The 17329-nt window shown below is 49.0% G+C and overlaps 8 protein-coding genes across 9 annotated transcripts; 5 read left to right on the top strand and 3 right to left on the bottom strand.

Moving 5' to 3' along the window:
- Window positions 1–1945: 1945 nt before the first annotated feature.
- AAFC00_001573 (uncharacterized protein) lies at window positions 1946–2767 on the top strand (the record flags this gene model as incomplete). Of its 2 annotated transcripts, none has more annotated exons than XM_069340785.1 (1): window positions 1946–2767. In XM_069340785.1, one exon carries the CDS (start codon window positions 1946–1948, stop codon window positions 2765–2767), a length of 822 nt encoding a protein of 273 aa, XP_069204259.1. The 2 variants fall into 2 exon arrangements, with proteins under 2 accessions (XP_069204259.1, XP_069204260.1); XM_069347935.1 differs by having other exon boundaries at window positions 2294–2767.
- A 2241-nt stretch (window positions 2768–5008) lies between these two features.
- AAFC00_001574 (uncharacterized protein) lies at window positions 5009–5281 on the bottom strand (the record flags this gene model as incomplete). The annotated part of the gene is made up of 1 exon (XM_069347936.1): window positions 5009–5281. The coding sequence occupies one exon, from the start codon at window positions 5279–5281 to the stop codon at window positions 5009–5011; it is 273 nt and encodes a 90-aa protein (XP_069204261.1).
- Window positions 5282–5613: 332 nt separating this feature from the next.
- On the top strand, window positions 5614–6582 carry AAFC00_001575 (uncharacterized protein; the record flags this gene model as incomplete). The annotated part of the gene is made up of 1 exon (XM_069340786.1): window positions 5614–6582. The coding sequence occupies one exon, from the start codon at window positions 5614–5616 to the stop codon at window positions 6580–6582; it is 969 nt and encodes a 322-aa protein (XP_069204262.1).
- A 156-nt stretch (window positions 6583–6738) lies between these two features.
- AAFC00_001576 (uncharacterized protein) lies at window positions 6739–9260 on the top strand (the record flags this gene model as incomplete). Its single annotated transcript, XM_069340787.1, has 2 exons — window positions 6739–9021; window positions 9078–9260. The coding sequence occupies 2 exons, from the start codon at window positions 6739–6741 to the stop codon at window positions 9258–9260; spliced, it is 2466 nt and encodes an 821-aa protein (XP_069204263.1).
- On the bottom strand, window positions 9257–10235 carry AAFC00_001577 (uncharacterized protein; the record flags this gene model as incomplete). Its single annotated transcript, XM_069347937.1, has 3 exons — window positions 9257–9778; window positions 9835–10019; window positions 10070–10235. 3 exons carry the CDS (start codon window positions 10233–10235, stop codon window positions 9257–9259), a joined length of 873 nt encoding a protein of 290 aa, XP_069204264.1.
- A 357-nt stretch (window positions 10236–10592) lies between these two features.
- AAFC00_001578 (uncharacterized protein) lies at window positions 10593–12058 on the top strand (the record flags this gene model as incomplete). The annotated part of the gene is made up of 2 exons (XM_069340788.1): window positions 10593–11039; window positions 11099–12058. 2 exons carry the CDS (start codon window positions 10593–10595, stop codon window positions 12056–12058), a joined length of 1407 nt encoding a protein of 468 aa, XP_069204265.1.
- Window positions 12059–12411: 353 nt separating this feature from the next.
- On the bottom strand, window positions 12412–13622 carry AAFC00_001579 (uncharacterized protein; the record flags this gene model as incomplete). The annotated part of the gene is made up of 3 exons (XM_069340791.1): window positions 12412–13317; window positions 13385–13534; window positions 13602–13622. The coding sequence occupies 3 exons, from the start codon at window positions 13620–13622 to the stop codon at window positions 12412–12414; spliced, it is 1077 nt and encodes a 358-aa protein (XP_069204266.1).
- Window positions 13623–14261: 639 nt separating this feature from the next.
- On the top strand, window positions 14262–15421 carry AAFC00_001580 (uncharacterized protein; the record flags this gene model as incomplete). Its single annotated transcript, XM_069340792.1, has 2 exons — window positions 14262–14297; window positions 14357–15421. The coding sequence occupies 2 exons, from the start codon at window positions 14262–14264 to the stop codon at window positions 15419–15421; spliced, it is 1101 nt and encodes a 366-aa protein (XP_069204267.1).
- Window positions 15422–17329: the final 1908 nt, after the last annotated feature.

The following is a 17329-nucleotide window of genomic DNA, read 5'->3' on the forward strand; positions in this document are numbered from 1 at the left end:
CGAACCTCCCCGTAATCAATCAATGCACTTCTGGTATGATGTGCGCAATCTTCGTCGTTGGTCATCTTTCTCTCCTGAAGGGATACCAGACCTCGTTGATCTTCTGAACATCGCCATTCCTGAGGATTGTTTACCAATCCCCAGAAAAGGAAACCAAAATCCGGAGACCATCAGTCAATTGCATGAGCTATTGAGAGACCACTTTGCAGTCAAAGTCAATGCTGCTCTAAAACAAGCGTTGGGTGAAAGTAATGCCCTCGAAATGCGCAGTCTCGCGACTAGCAACAAACAAATGCCTGAGTTTCTTGGTGCCATGCCTTCAGACACCGAAAAGACGTTTCACAACTCACAGCGAGGTCGGGTGGTGGGCATCGTGAGATCCTATGAACAGTGGAACAGTGGTATGCGAACAGGTGGTCCAGCAAAGCAAGTTCGATATCTTGCCGGGTTGAGCGCTTTGCACCATTTCCTGCGTGAGCATGGTTGTCGCTATGGATTCATAATCACTGAAATTGAGATCGTCTGCGTGAGGTATGGTGGTGATGCAGGGAATCCAATGCCATATTTTGGATTTTTGGAACTGAGCGATCCGATTCAGCTGTCGACTCATTCTGCTGGACAGATGACAGTATCACTCGCACTATTTCTTCTACATTTCCTAGCAAAGACAACCCCGCCAAAGGATCAATATAGTTGGAAGCTGGATATAGGAGGTCCTGCAGCTTTGACCAGACAGAAAATCCTCAAGGACAGAGATGAATGGATGCCAAAACCTAACGTAAGTGAGAAGAGAGAAGCAAAAAGAATGAGAGGCTGGATCTGGCCTGAAGAAGCTCTAAGCAGGAGAGAATGTGCTGGTGGGAGAGGCAGGAAGAGATAGTTTCGTTTCTGTTTACAAAGTACACAAAACACCCAAAAATGCAAGTACCGGTCAACTCCCCTGATCAGATGAGGTCTCGAGTCTTCTGTTCCAGTTCAATATATTTGATATATTCCGTTGGTGCTTACCTCTCCCCATCATACTTTTACCCCGAGTATTTCGAAACGAGGGGAACCTTGGGGGAAAGGGAGAGAAGTCGCAAAGTCCGTGCTTATTCGTGCAGCTACATCCATAACAAGAATATCATGATATTTGCTCCTGCAACCATCACTCATCCATGTTCACCGACACCGAAAAAGTCTCCCCATCGACCACGATATTGCCACCCAACATGTCGGATAGTCGGGATGGACTTGAGCCTCGACCCTGTTATACTAGAGAATCTTCAAGTACGGTCTTTTCCCAAATTAATCGGTCCTTCAACCACACTTCGGTCTGTGCGTTTAGCACTTTTTTTCCAAAAATATTCATCTTACACACAGTCGCGGACGAGAGAGCAATCAGTATTTCCAGAGGGCCCCCTTTCCTTTGCTCGATATATCAAGAAGGGCCTTGTCTGCATGTCTCTTACTTTTTCGTGTTTCATACATCACAAAAATGCAGCTCCTCAATCTACCTTGTGAGATCCACCTTGCAATTCTCGACCATGTTCAGGAGTCAATCATAAATCTGAGTAATACTTGTTCATTTTACCGCGAGCTGGCCTCGCCGACAATATTCAAATCAATCACATTACGGAATAAACATATCGGATGGAGAGCAAGAGACATCCTTGTCAAAAGCAAAATAAAACATTTTGTCAAAGAAGTAAATTTTATTGGATCCGCACCTGGAAATACGTATTCAGAATATCAGTCTGAGGATGTTGAGAGCATTCTACCAAAATCAGTACAGTCAATCCTGGCCAACTTGTCATGTTTTCCGAGGCTGGAAACGCTATCTGTCGAATTCGATTTTTGCTTCAACAATACCGAGAAATGGTCGTATGTTGCTCAGATTTTCAACGAATCCGAAGATACACAGCAGGTCCTATCGGCAGAAAGTAACGAAGCGTGGCGTTCCCTCATGGCCAAAGTGTGGAACGCTTTGGTCCAAAACAACGATCCTCACTTCAAGAATCTGTATCTGAAACAGATGGTCCCGAAGGAGGTTTCAACATTCTGGTCACCGGACTTCGCCCAATTGCTGAGCTCGATGAAGCAGTTCTCTCTCGCAGCACATGGAAATGTCACGAATGAGAGAGATACGATTCTCGAAGGCGTCGGGCGATTTTACGAGCGCCTGAATGGAATGATGTTCAAACACCTTACGAACGTCTCACGTTTGACATTAACAGCAAGCGAGAGAGGAACGTTAGGATTAACAAAAGATGCCGGAAGTGACTGCATCCCTCTGCCTCTAACAACGCAAGACATGCCACGTCTAGAATCGATACACCTAGAAGGCGTCTGGATCTGTCCGGACCTGCGGGACATCATCATCAGCCGAGTCGACACTTTAAGAAGTATTACGCTACGGAACTGCATGGGTCACGCACCAGACGAAGAATACCTCCCAGAGTCAAGATGGGCATACCTCTTCCAAGGTCTTGCCGAATCATCGCCCACAAAACTAAAGCAGTTCGTCATCGAATCACAGACGAAAACGACGACAGCGGGCAAGAAAGAAAGTGTCGTAGAAAGCGTCGAAGAAGCCGAGAAGATGAAGGCCATCGCCCATATAGTAGCGACGCAGCCTGGCCGGAAAGTGTTTCCGTATCGGTACTGTGATGAATTGAGTGGAAACTTGTGGGATGACAAGCAAGTCAGTCGAAATGCTTTCCTGAGAGGAGATGATCAGAAGCAGTATGATAGAATCATGGAAATTGTTGCCATCAACTCAAGGTGATATATATCGCATTTCTCTCTTGGATCTTGTTGTTTAATGATTGCTTATATTCGGATACCCTCAAATCTATCATATTTGTTCCTGCTCTCGCTATTCATTTCATTCGTTGGCGTGCATAGTAAGCGTTGGAATTTAAGTCCTAGCTCATTCAAAATTGCGGGTTTGTAACACGACTGAAAAACCAGTCGAAGTCTATTTCTTAATTGAGATAACCTAAAGACTGTACAAACAGGTCCTGAGTTGTTACTCCCTTTTCAAGACGATATATACGAAATGTTCCTCAAAGGCTCAGGTATCTAGTCGAACGAGATTCCTCATAAATAAGAACTTTCTTCAAGCTCGCAGACCCCTGAAAGTTTTGCCTGAGCTTTTCGTTGTTGTTCCTCCTGCCAGTTTCGACGTCTTCGCGCTCGCCTTTCAAGTCGTCCCGAGGATATATACTCGAGGTAATCCAGCGATGCGATGTGTTGCCGTTGTTCCTCGCTCAATTCGTGGAACTCGTCCATCCAAGACCCTGGTACGTTGTAGGTGCTCTGAGGGTCCTCAACTGATGTCCAGAACATACCGAATACCTCCACCAACGCATCCGCCCAGGGACTGGAGGGCCATATATTGAGGGTGTTAGTCTCGGGTTTCACATATACTCCAATGATACGACCATATAAGCGGTGAGATCTGCTGTACTCGATGTGCCGCAAGTCGTAAGAGCCGCGGCGTAACCTTATGCATTCGTTCTGCATCAATGATGCCATATCCAATCCCAGATGCGCAAGCTCCTTCATGTCGATGGTGCATGTGTATACACTAGCTTGAGAGGGACAATTAGCAATATTCCAGCATGTCCACTCTTGTCCATGAAGGCAAAATTCACTTGTCAAGTCGGTCTCGCACGACTGCCTGAAAGGATCAGACAAAGGGCGTTCCAAGAAGATGCGCCGGAAGACACTGCGCCATCGCAAACTCGCTCGGTCACGGCGCCGGACTTCCATATGGTACATATTAATGCAGGATTCGAGAAATTTTTCATGACTTTCCAGTTGCACTATCAATGACACCTCCAAATTTGGCGTATTGACGATCAGATCAAAGGCGTCGAAGTCTCGGTATTGGTAAAGGCTTGCGATCATCAGTCGGTTCTCCAGCGCCACCTTGTCCCAGGATATCATCGAGCAAACTTGTATGAACAATTGATGATTTGGCGCTACAAGAATGAAACGCTGAAGGATAAAACATAACTGCTCTACCAGTGTTCCTTCGTCGAGTGGGTAGAAGCACTTTTGATATAATATTGATTCTTCATCCTTGAGTTTAGTATCAATTCCTTTCAGCCGCTCATGCGGAATCCAATGATAGAGCATCGTCATAGGTAGGCTTTGTAGCTTTAGCTTGCATGTATGGTCTGGTCTCACGAGAATCTTACCATCCGCTGTCATCAGGCGCTTCCACATCAGCACCGCAGTCGACGAGAAACTCGGTCATTTGAAGAAGTATCCTCGTTGACATCGTCTCGCAAGGCATTGCCCATAAGGCCCACTTGCAAAACATCAGTCCTACTTGCTCAACACAGCAGTAAAGGATGAATGGCTCACATGCAAAGGTGTGTTACCCCACGCGTCTATATCATATATTGATGCCTTCCCGTCCGCAAGCAGGTGCTGTACTGCAGCGAGGTCACCACGCATACATGCTTTTGGAAAGTCACTGTCCAGTTCAATGACTCGCTTGCAGTTGAGCAGTATAGCCCAGCTTTGGGCTGACTGAGTAATGCCCAATTCAAATGTACGATAAGATAGCCAGCGCGGTAGTCGTATGTTGAAGCGACGAGCTGTATAGTCGTCTTTTTGCCTCTTTGGCATGTTGCATCGAGGTGCCTTGTCCTTTGCGTATCCTGTAGATGTGGTGCCAGTAATAAGACTATTTTTTGAAGCTTTCCCATCATTTGGGACAGATTGAAGGGTGAGGCTAGTTCTGGTGTACGAGACCAAAGTAGCTTGCAATCCGTCGATCCCACGGGTTATGGAGTCAAATGCGTTCTGTTGCATACCTCTACTCCATCATCAGATACTTCTCGACTTTGCGCGGCAGACTTACGAATGATAAGCGTGAAATGCCAGAAAAAGTGAAGTTCTGGCCCTTTCTATCCTAGTCAAGTAGCCGTCCAACTCCTTCGTCTTCCATGCAAACTTCATGGATCCCTTGAGTCTCGAATCCAAGACGTTCTTATCAAGGTCGTTCACAATCCTAGCGGTCCGTTCCACGCATCGTTGGCAATGAACTAATGCACGACTTGAGGTTGGTAAGTTTGACATCTGGGAAGAGAGTTGAAAATTGTACTGCCATGTCTTTCATAGTATAGGTCAGTAATGCCAATTCATCAGCGATCAGACCAACTTCTTCTGGTGCCGATTTCACATCTTTCTGGAATTGTCGTAATTTACGGACGCCATCGATACATTGGCCGACTACACCAAGGACACCAACAGCAGATGCTGCAGCGCCGAAGATCTCAGCCATAGTCGAATGGTGGAAAGCAGACGAAGTGGGAGTGTCCAGCTCCTTTTGAGAGCTGAGGTGTTAGGCGATGCCCCAGCACAGCCTACCATTTTTATCACATGACAGCGGATGTGGGATTGCACATGTATCTACCAGAATAGCCAATCATGTTGTATACTACTGCAACTGCACGAAGATGCATGTTGTTGCAGGTAAGGCATGCATGGTGAATGGTGGAGGTGGTATGGATGAGACGCCTGAAAAGTAAACTCCGCAAAGGCCGACGCATTCTCAGGCTGATGTTTCCCTCCAGCGTACCAATTGTGCCTACACCAATAGTCCAGATCCACAAAATGGCACGAACTCCACGATCGACGGCCAAAAGGCCAGGTCCATATTATCAGAAAGTGCCTGAACCACTTGTATACAAGCCGCGGGCACCTGCGCCATCTGCTCCTCCTACGAGCCTTCCCAAACTTACAAGTGCTGCGACGACTGCGCGCTGGCGAACGCCCTTCTTTGCCGTAGCGGGTACTTTTGCTTTTGGAATAGCATTATATGGCACAGCACTCTTTGTCTCGACACGAAAGTCATGTTCACATGCGAACCACTCTCCGGCGGTCCAAAAGGATGTGTCCTCGGTCTACGATGATACTGCCTCGTCGTTCGACGCCGACATTGGCTTTTCGGAGTTTCTGGCTGGCATCATGCGCGTACGGAAAAGACTAGCGCAGCAATGCAAGGGAGATGTATTAGAGGTCTCGGCTGGCACGGGGAGGAATCTGGGATACTACAAGTTTGGCAAAGAAAAGGGAGTGCGGAGCTTGACGTTGGTTGATCTGAGCAAGCAAATGGTCGACCAGGCAAAACTCAAGTGGGAAGTGTTGAACAAGGATAAGAAGAGAGCGGTCGATATTCCTGTCAGGTTCGTACAGGGAGATGCCATCTCTACGATGCCGCCTCCGCCTGAAAAGACAAAGGGATATGATACGATTATTCAGACCATGGGATTGTGTAGTACACCTTCTCCCGTCGATCTGCTCAAAAATCTCACACGGCATCTGAATCCTGACAACGAAGAAGCAAGGATATTGTTACTGGAGCATGGTCGGAGTTATTATCAATGGCTCAATCGCATCTTGGATTCAGAAGCATCACAGCACGCGGACCAACATGGGTGTTGGTGGAACCGAGACATTGGCGAGATTGTCGAGAAAAGCGGATTGGAGATCGTCAGGGAGACAAGGAAGCATTTTGGAACGACTTGGATATTCGAACTCCGACCGAAACAGGCTGGAAGCATCGAGGAGACGAAGCATTGAATGGAACAATATATAAATATTATAAATAAATCCAACCAATGAAATGAAGGACGGGGTAAAGCGGGAGAGAGGCGAGCTTCGCCGCCCCCGAGATATGAACGAATACATCAAGGTAACACCGAGTCCCCCTCTACTTGTTCATCAATCATCGCAATCATGGGGCAAGATGACAAGATCAGATACGAGAGTCTGCCCATACCGACGTATGAGGAAGCGACGTCGTCACGACCGTCTTCATCACAGACCTTAGGACCGGAGGAGATCAGTGACGATGCAGAACGGGAGGGACTGCTTTATCATGCACCCACGGCAGAATCACCACGACCCAGTGAAGACAGCGAGAATGAAGCGACAGCTATCCGGAGGAGTATGGAGCAGATGGATGTCATGGAGCCCGAGGAGCCTCGTCGACCGTCAATAAGAGATCGCTTACGCAATATACGAATACCCCGAATACCCTCAATACCAGAGAAATATAGGGTGTCGCTTCCTATCATCGCAAGACTTGTCGCATTATTTACTTTGGCTTCATTGGTATATGCTTTGTTCGCATTTAACATGATACCGAACAGAGGGAGATTTGCGACAAGATTCGATCCGGAAAGTGTGCGATCAAGAGTTCAATCCGAGGCAGACGCCAAAAGGATAGGGGATTATCTGGAGTACATTACTTCTTTCGATCACGTCGCTGGAACCGAAGGCGACTTTTACTTGTCGGAATGGGTCAGTGAAATGTGGCAGAAGGCGGAACTTGACAAAGTTCAAACAAAAGAATATTTTGTCTACCTCAACTACCCGACACAGGACGGACGAGGAGTTGCGATTGTTGATCCACCAGAGAAGAGATGGGTAGCAAGACTAGAGGAGGAGGCCACCACAGACAAGCAACAGACATTAATATGGCATGGAAGTTCGAGAAGTGGAAACGTCACTGGACCTCTGATTTATGCGAACGGCGGATCAAGACACGATTTCGCCCAACTAAAAGAGATGGGGATCGATGTGAAGGGTGCTGTTGTCTTGGTGAGATATTACCACACACAAGACGACAGGGCGAGCAAGGTCAAGGCAGCAGAAGTCGCAGGCGCAGCCGGTTGCATCATTTATTCCGACCCGAAAGAGGATGGGTTCTTGAGAGGGAAACCAATGCCTGACGGGCCTTTTATGCCCAGCGATGGTGTGCAACGAGGAAGTGTTGCGCTTTCGAGCTTTGTTGTTGGAGACGCGCTGACACCTGGATGGGCGTCTACGGAAGATGCAAAACGAATCGACGAAAACAACAATCCCGGACTCGTCAACATCCCAAGTATCCCCCTGTCTTGGAGGGATGCTCAGGTCCTGTTGCAATCCATCGAAGGACATGGCAAGAAGGTCGAAGAAGACTGGATCGGTGGTGTCCCGGAGGTGAAAGAATGGTGGACCGGCGATTCCTCGAGTCCGATCGTCAACCTCATGAACATGAACGACGAGAACAAGAAACAGCGAATCTGGAACGTCCATGGGTCGATCCAAGGAATGGAGACAAGCTCTGAAAAAATCATCGTCGGAAACCATCGAGATTCGTGGTGCTTTGGATCAGTCGATCCGGGATCCGGATCTGCGGTCCTGATGGAGGTCGTCAACATCTTTGGCACACTCAAGCGACTCGGATGGCGCCCCTTGCGAACGATCGAATTTGTCTCTTGGGATGCCGAGGAATACAACTTCATCGGCAGTACCGAGTATGTCGAGGAACACATGCTCGCTTTGCGACAAGAAGGAGTCGCATATCTCAACGTCGACGTTGGTGTTTCAGGACCAAACTTCCAAGCAGCAGCCTCGCCTTTGTTCATCAAGCCACTCATGCACGTTTTGGACCGTGTCAGCGATCCGATAACAAATGTTACTTTGCGCCAGCTCTGGGACGAGAACAACTCACAGCTTCCTGGTTTAGCGGCAGGAAGTGACTATGTCGCATTCCAGGACATGGCCGGTATTTCATCGATTGACTTCGGATTCGAAGGTCCCGAGAATGGCTATCCGTATCATTCCTGTTACGAAAGCTTCGAATGGATGACCAAATATGGAGATCCGGGATTCCAATATCACAAGACTCTGGCGCAAGTGTGGGCATTACTTATCCTCGAGATTGCAGATCGTCCGATCATCCCCTACGATTTGAAATACTATGCACAAAAAGTCAACGACTACATCACAACACTCGACACCAAGAACCTCAACGTACAACCTCTGAAGGATGCTGCCGATGTCTTCACTACGGAAGCAGGAACATTCCATGAGTTTGACGATTTCTGGGCTCAGCAAGTACTTGCCGGATCAGGCGGATTCGAAACCGACATCTTTGCCTTGAAGAGAATCGGACATAATCAAAGGACAATTGCCTTTGAGACTAATTTGTTAGATATACCCGAGAATGGAGAGAAAGATGGGCCATACGGAGTAAGTCTTTTTCGTCTTGAGTTCTGTACCAATTTCCAGAGCTAACGTGAATCCAGATACCGGGCCGTGAACAATACAAACACATCCTTTTCGGACCACAAGCGTGGTCAGGGTATGACGAAGCATATTTCCCTGCTATTCAGGACGCGATCGAAGAAGAGAAATGGGAGGACGCACAGAGATTGCTAGAACGTGCGGCGAGGATATTAAAACGTGCAGCGCAGAAATTAAATAGTTAAATATTTCTTCCACCAGTAACAGAAATAGTCTGTCCACTGACATATGAAAACAAAGGACTGACAACTGCAAGAATGACAGAAGCAGCCTCGGTAGCAGTGCCCGGTCTTCCCAGTGGGATATCTTTGAACGCGCTGTCTCCCGATTCCCTTGCGGCCTTTTGAGCTTGAGGGATACCAAGTGGGATCTTCTGGCCGTCTGGTGTTTGGACGAAGGCACCTTCTTCCTTTGCAGCAGTGAGACGAGTGGCGATATGACCGAACGCAACGGTGTTTGCTCGCACGCCGAACGAGGGGCCCCATTCCTTTGCGATCGTCTTGGTCAACCCAACGACACCTGCTTTCGCGAGGGCGTAGTTTGCTTGTCCTGCATTTCCGTGTAGACCTGAGGTCGAGGAGATGTTGACGATGTTTCGAGGCACTGAGTCTCGGACTCGGAAGTAATGTGATGCAGCCCGGATGAGTCGAAAGGGTGCTGTACTGTGTAATGCGATGATAGTATCCCATTGCTTGTCGGTTGTCTGTTGAAGTATTAGTCAATTACTCGAAGACTAGACAAGAAAAGGATACGACATACTTTGTGAATCACGCCGTCCCATGTGAAGCCAGCATTGTTGACGATGATATGGATCTTACCATCACCGAACTCCGCAGCTTTCTTTACGAGTTGATCAATATAGCTGTTGTCTAGCATGTCACCTGGTATCGCAATGGCTTTGCCTCCATTGTCATTGATTGATTTGGCTACATCTTGTGCTTTTTCTATCATGATATCAGTACTGGTCTTACAAAATAGTATTGAAGGTACAAACCACTATCGATATCTGAAACCACAACTTTCGCTCCTTCGTTGGCGAATAGTCTGGCAGCTTCTGCTCCGATGCCCTGGCCTGATCCTGTGATGATTGCCACTTGACCTGCCAGCATCCCTTTCGGGTAGTTCAAATGACCAGCGATTTGTGAAATACGTTCCGACATGATTGATTGTTGATTGATCGTATTTCGTACTACAATAATGATACACGGACTAGACATGTAGATACCTTATATAAGGTATCTACCTTACCACTAAGGCGGGGTCGGTTCCCAACTTTGCCGAGGTGACTCTGGGGTAAGGTAAGGCATGGTGGGTAGGGGTCCAAGCTCCTTGGCGACGTCACCGTCGCCAATTGCTTCCGGGCGAGAAAAAACATCTCACGTGTTGTCGTCCGGTCACCTGCGCGAAGCAGCTAAAGCGAATATACCCGAGCTGCGAACAAAAAGAACAAAGGAGCTCTTTGCCTGACTTACAGTTCTGTCTTTGGACTTTCAGAGAAACAAGACAGAAGAAGAGAAATGGACATCTTCGATCCGGCATACGCTGCAGAGCTCGACAAGAGCGATGCGTTGGCTGACTTGAGGAAAGAATTCCATATTCCTACCAGAGGCGATATCTCTGGACAAACAGATGACAAGGAGGAATGCACATATCTGTGTGGTAACTCCCTGGGACTGCAACCGAAGAGGACGGCGACATATGCCAAAGAGTATCTCCAGACATGGGCGACGAAGGGTGTGTATGGACATTTCACAAAGTCGCCCGAGCAAACATTACCGCCGTGGGTGGACGTAGATGAAGGGGTCGTGCCTGACATGGCCAAGATTGTTGGCGCAGAACCAAAGGAAGTCGCTGTGATGCAGACCTTGACTGGCAATCTACATTTAGCGCTGTGTAGTTTCTACCGACCCACGGAGACGAGGTACAAAATCATAATCGAAGGCAAGGCATTTCCCTCGGACCACGTAAGTTGTTTCTTTGTATTTTTGCCTCGTGTCAAATCATCACTGATGAGAAGAACAAGTATGCTGTCGAATCGCAAATCCGTCTTCATAACTTGAACCCCAAAGATGCAATGGTCATGCTCGTGCCAAACACGCCGATGAGACCCATATTGAGTACAAAGCACATCATGAGAGTGATTGACGAGAACGCATCATCGACTGCTCTTCTCCTACTACCCGGCGTCCAGTTCTACACGGGCCAATATTTCGACATCCCAGCAATCACAGCGCACGCTCAAAAGCACGGTATCGTAGTCGGTTGGGACCTCGCTCATGCTGTCGGAAACGTTCCTTTGCAGCTTCATGACTGGAATGTTGACTTCGCCGTCTGGTGCAATTACAAGTACATGAACTCGGGACCGGGAGCAATCGGAGGGTTTTTCGTTCACGCGCGTCAGTCAGAACAACAACGACTTGCGGGCTGGTGGGGCAGTGACAAGAAGTCTCGGTTTTCCATGGACAACACTTTCACACCGATCCCAGGAGCCGCGGGATTTCAACTGAGCAACCCATCTGTCGGAGACATGACTTTCCTGCGAGCATCTCTGGATGTCTTCAACATGACATCAATGAAAGGGATGCGCGAGAAGAGTCTGAAGCTCACGCGATACCTGGAACAACTCCTGCACGAGATGGAAATCGACAAGGGCACTTTCGAGATCATCACCCCCAGTGACCCCAAGCAGCGTGGAGCGCAGCTGTCGCTGCGGTTAGCACCCGGCATGCTGGACGAGGTGATGAAGGTCCTGGAAGCGCAGGGTGTTGTCATCGACGAGCGTAGACCGGACGTCATCCGCGTCGGTCCCGCGCCGCTATATAACAACTTTAGCGACGTGCTGAGGTTTGTTAATGTGTTCAAGGAGGCCTGTGTGCAAGCCGCGGGCATGAGACAGAGGAGGGCGAGCAGCATGAGCGGTGCGACGCGCCCGGTCATGCATGAAGTCGGAGGAGAGAAGAGGGGATGGAGCGAGATTCAGTGATGAATTGCTCCTGTTTTTAACGATCAGCGATCAGCATTACTCACGGCCAACCTTAAGCAAAAAAAATACAATCACGATCAGAACTCGGTGATCGAGAGTCATTGCTGACGCCTGTGCTTTCCTTGACATGTCTGTGATTCGATCGATTGCCGAGGAGATATTCATATCGGAGAAGATATCTCAGATAGTCAAGTGGGCTTCCATTGGAGAGTCCAGAATGTCCCCGCGGTCGGCGCAGGTGCTCAAATCACCGCCCCCACGAGCATGATTTCCCACAAAATCAACTCGCACAAGAGTGGTATGCAACATAAGATCATGTATATACACAAGGCAGGTCAACGATGTATGGGAATCTATACTTCTACGAGCTCGTCCTCCTCCTCGTCGTCGTCGACTTTTGTTGTTGTTGTTGTTGTTTCGTCCTCTTCGTCTCTCATGAGGACCTGGACAAGTCTGTCGCAGGCTTCTCTGACCTCGTCGTCTTCCGTCTGCAAGTGCAGCTCTCTGATGATGGGATACGTCTTTTTCTCCCGCAGCTTGTCTCGTCCTTCTCTTGTTGTCGTTAGAAGAAGCAGGGTGTCGAGGTGGATCTTGGTGATGTCGTGCTCCTTCTCTCGCTCCTTGTCGGGCGGCAGTAGTTGTAGCTCGTCAGGCATGCCTTCGGTGTCTTCGTCGCTGTACTCTTCGGGGCCCATCAGTGGCAGAAAGACGTAGGGCAGTAGATCCAGGTCACTGATCAAGCCGTCGTGCGATGAAGTGTCGAAACATGTGTTCTTGATGATCGAGGCGACGCCTCTTCGCCGGATCGGGCTTTTTGTTTCAGTAAAGACGACCACTTTGGATAGCGGGATGACGTCTTCTTTGTCCTCGGGCCTTGCGGTAAGGAAGTGTTTCCGGCCCTCTTCGTGTTTTGAAATGTCGGCGAAGACGTAGCACAGGTAGTCGAAGTTGGCGTCCTTGTTGTAGGATCCTTCTGCGCCCTTGACGAACAGGTCCAACAGTTGGTCAATGACGAGTCTCGACGATGTCGACAGGAACGAGGCAGGTTCTCTCTCGAGCTTGAGGATGGTCTTGATGTTGTCTGACTTGGACATGTTGGCCAGCAGCATAGCAAAGAGGTCGGCGTTTGGTTCCGAGGGGATTGTGATTTTGGCCAGGACTGTCTCGATGAACTTTGGGTCGTCGGTGAGGTGTTTTAGCACTTCGGGATCCTCGGCGGATAAGTTGATGAGCATGGTGAGCGCATCCTTTGCTATGGGCTATTGAGGAGATGTCAGTCGGGCAGCAGGCAAGCGCCTGGGCGAGAAGGGCGGGACCAAGACTTACAGTGTAGTCCTTGACCAGCATTTTCAGGTCCGCAATAGGCTCCATTTGATTGCGCTTGAACAGCGAAGGTTGCGCCGTCGAGAAGCCAACGAGGTTCTCTGCTGCGACTTGTCTGATCTGAGTGTTACCATGATGGAGGAACTCGACGAGCTGTTTTTTTTGTTCTGTCAGTATCTATCTTGTCTGATGAAAAGGACAAACAAAGAGAAAGACTGACCTCTTCTAGTTGGGTAGGCATGATGTGTGTGTGTGTTGTGTCGAGTGTATATAGACGGAGATAAGATTTTTGTAGAAGCTGTAAGTCTTTCGTGGAGGGGAAATAATTATTTTGGAAAAGACGCCAAGACCCTTGACGTAGAGTCACACTCGATGCAAGTGTCTAAGGTACCTAGACTCAAGACAGGACAGAATAAGATATTTGGATATTGATCGGTGAGAAATATGAACAGGGAAATCAAGAGCGGATCAGATCAAGTTGACCCTATAGTAATTGGTTGAGACTTGCAGCAGAGCGAGAAACGAGTCAAATGAGGGCAGTCTTCGAGTTCTTTCTGTTTCTACCTTATATGACCAAAGAAATGCCCCGCCTATCTTACAGTCTCTCGACACCTTAGGTGTAGTGATGATTGCAGTAAGCTAAGGTACAGCACTGTAGTGATGGTGATTAACAGTAACAGTAAGGTACCTGAGTAATAAATCAAACAAAAAAAGTGGCGCTGTCTTTCCGCTCGGGCAAAACGTTACACATTCCGAGGCAGAAAGACCCCGCGAAAAGGTGATTGTTGAGTCACTTCCATTTATTGTGGTAATTATTACTTAGCTGCACACTGCTCTCTTTCTCTTTCTTGCAACACAATTCACAGTAATCCAAACCATCATGTCTTCATACCCGACTCTCCACCTCCGCGCCGAGGTGTGTTCTCTCCTTGATTGTCTCTCACAGCCAAGTCCAGCACTAATTGACCGCAACAGACCAAACCTCTCGAGCACCGCTCTGCTTTGACCCCGACCACTGCCAAAGCTCTGATCGACCAGGGCTACACCGTCAACGTCGAGCGTTCTTCTCTGTCCATCTTCGACGATGCCGAATTCGAGAAGATAGGAGCCACTCTTGTCCCCGAGGGCTCGTGGCCTGACGCGCCTGCTGACCACATCATCATCGGTCTCAAGGAGCTTCCGGAAGAGACGTTCCCGCTCAAGCACACCCACGTCCAATTCGCACATTGCTACAAGAACCAGGGTGGCTGGAGGGACGTGCTGGGCAGATTCCCTCGTGGAGGCGGTACTCTCTACGATCTTGAGTTTCTGCAAGACGAATCAGGAAGACGTGTCGCTGCCTTCGGATTCCACGCCGGTTTCGCAGGAGCAGCGCTCGCCGTCCAGCAATGGGCTCGCCAATTGACCGAGGGCGGCCCGTTGGGCTCTGTCAAGCCCTTCGCCAACGAGGGTCTGCTCGTTGATCAGGTTCAGAAGGACCTCAAGGCAGGAGAGGCCAAGGTTGGCCGCAAGCCTACCGCTTTCGTCATGGGAGCTCTGGGAAGATGCGGCAAGGGCGCCGTCGACCTCCTCCTCAAGGCTGGCATCCCCGACGAGAACATCAAGAAGTGGGACATCAACGAGACGAGACAAAAGCAAGGGCCCTACCCCGAGATTCTCGAGTCCGACATCTTCGTCAACTGCATCTACCTCTCGGACCCCATTCCTCCCTTCATCGAGCCTACCCAACTGAACGACGAGAACAGAAAACTCTCCGTTGTCTGCGACGTCTCGTGCGACACCACAAACCCCCACAACCCCATCCCCATCTACGACATCAACACCACCTTCAGCGAACCCACCGTCAAGGTCAAGACAACGGCCGGTCCCGAACTAAGTGTCATCTCCATCGACCACCTTCCCTCGCTGCTACCAAGAGAGGCGAGCGAGGCCTTCAGCGACGCTCTGCTTCCTTCTCTCAAGGCATTGAAGGACAGAAAGACCACACCCGTATGGCAAAGAGCTGAAAAGTTGTTCAACGAAAAGGTAGCTCTGCTTTAATGCCTTTTAAGTCTATATAACCTAGACTTTTTGTCTGTATCAATATCGATATTTTTCCGCCGTTCTTCTCTTCTCTTCTCGACCACGTCCTGTGACAAGCCTCCGAATCCGTTCCTTCCCTTTTTGAAACAGCATGTCATCAAGACATTCGGATCAACCATTCTCCTTGGCATAGATTGCACCTCCTGAAATATCTCCATCGGGTCCGTGATTTTCTGTATTGTCGGTTCGCCCAGCTTGAATATTGCCAGAGCCACGCGAAACAGTATTTTCGAGCCCTCGAAGAATAGACAATCCCACGTTCGGAGTACCGACTCGATCGGTAATGTGCCAACGAACAAAGACATGAACCACGCTGTAGTTGCTAACGACACAGTTGGTAATCTCGTGTTCCCGATGGACTGTCTATCGTCAAGTTTCGACCAGACAGAGGGTATCGATTGTCGAATCGAAGTCATCAAGACTGCGATGTCGATGTTCGCGCCTTCGAGAGCGACACCGTGTGTTCCAGGCAGATGTTCTGTGCAGACGACCTGGAGCAAGACAAACGTCTTCTCTTCGTCCTTGTCGAGGAACAATAGCAGCAGTCCGGCAATGAAATTAAGACTTTGACAGTAACCTATCGAAGGATTGTGCACCGCGAAAGCTTGCAACACTCTCCGCAGCGATTTGACCATTTCCGTTTCTCTCTCGTTCTCCTCGTCGCCGTCCGGTTTGAATTGGATGTTGTCGGGGAATGTTCGGTTCAAGTCTCGCTCGATGTGTTCCCGATCATTGTCGGATAGGTCGCCAGCAGTGACCCGTGCAAGTAGTTTCCAGTACAGACCGGGGTCGGCGGCGAGCTTTCCTGGACCACCTGCATACCAAAACCACGCCGACCCTCTCCATTCTGGCGGTATACCCTTCCGCACGTATTTCTTGATCTTGTCTGATTTCGGCGGGAATCTTGTCGGCTTGTCGACAGACAAGCCATACTTTTTCATCAATGCTTCCCATTTCGCTTTGCGTTCGACAAGATACGTCGAGTACTCCGTTTCCCACACGTCAAACTCTTTCGGCGTGATGTAGTGCGAAGCCTTTTTGAACCCGTATCGATCTCTATGCACCGGCAATGGAGGAACCTTTTCTTCTTCCTTTTTCTTCATTGCAACGACAATATTCCTCATATCGACATGTCCAGCAGATTGGCTTCGACGATGGGTTTGTTTCAATTCGAAACTCGTTCTCTCAGGTGTTTCGAATCCAGCGGCATACAGGTCCAGGGCATCATCCACGTCAAAGTCGGTCTCCGGCGTCGCTACCCTTTCCAAGGACGAATGACTTGAGGACGATCGGTGCTGTTCTTCTTCCTCTCTGAGTTCTTCTTCTTCCTCTTCTTCTCGTCGTTCTTCCACACGAGGCGACTGCCGACGGAGTTCGTCCAAGTCTTGAAAGTGCCTGTCTCTCAGTCCTTCTTGAACGGAGCGTGACGGCTTGAGTCTTCGCTCTTCGGGTGGAAGCGGCCAACTGACGTTCCTCGTGGATTCATTGAGCGGCGGAGGCGGGGGCACGTATATTCTTTCCGGTATAGGCCTTCGGTGGTGCAGTCTCTGGGGTGAGGCTTTCCTTAGAGGGAGGTGTGGTTCTGGGGATCTAACTCTACGAGGCCAGCTGAAAGATGGTGGGGGTGATGTTGTGGTATTGTTAGCGGTACCATTAGAAGCCATGACTGATTCGAAAGATTCATGTTGATTCATTGGTAGTGAAGATTCATCCCTGCAAAGAGAGAAAGTTTCTTCTTTTCTTCTCGCACTCAAGACATTGTTATTCACAGGTCAGAGCTTTTTTCTCACTTCCTCCTCTCGGGCTTCAATATAACCACCAGAAACAAATGATCGATGATGTAGAAATACTAACCCCTTCATTTGT

The sequence above is a fragment of the Neodothiora populina genome, assembly GCF_041146345.1.
Source record: "Neodothiora populina strain CPC 39397 chromosome Unknown canker_contig_12, whole genome shotgun sequence".
NCBI classification, from domain to species: Eukaryota; Fungi; Ascomycota; class Dothideomycetes; order Dothideales; family Dothioraceae; genus Neodothiora; species Neodothiora populina.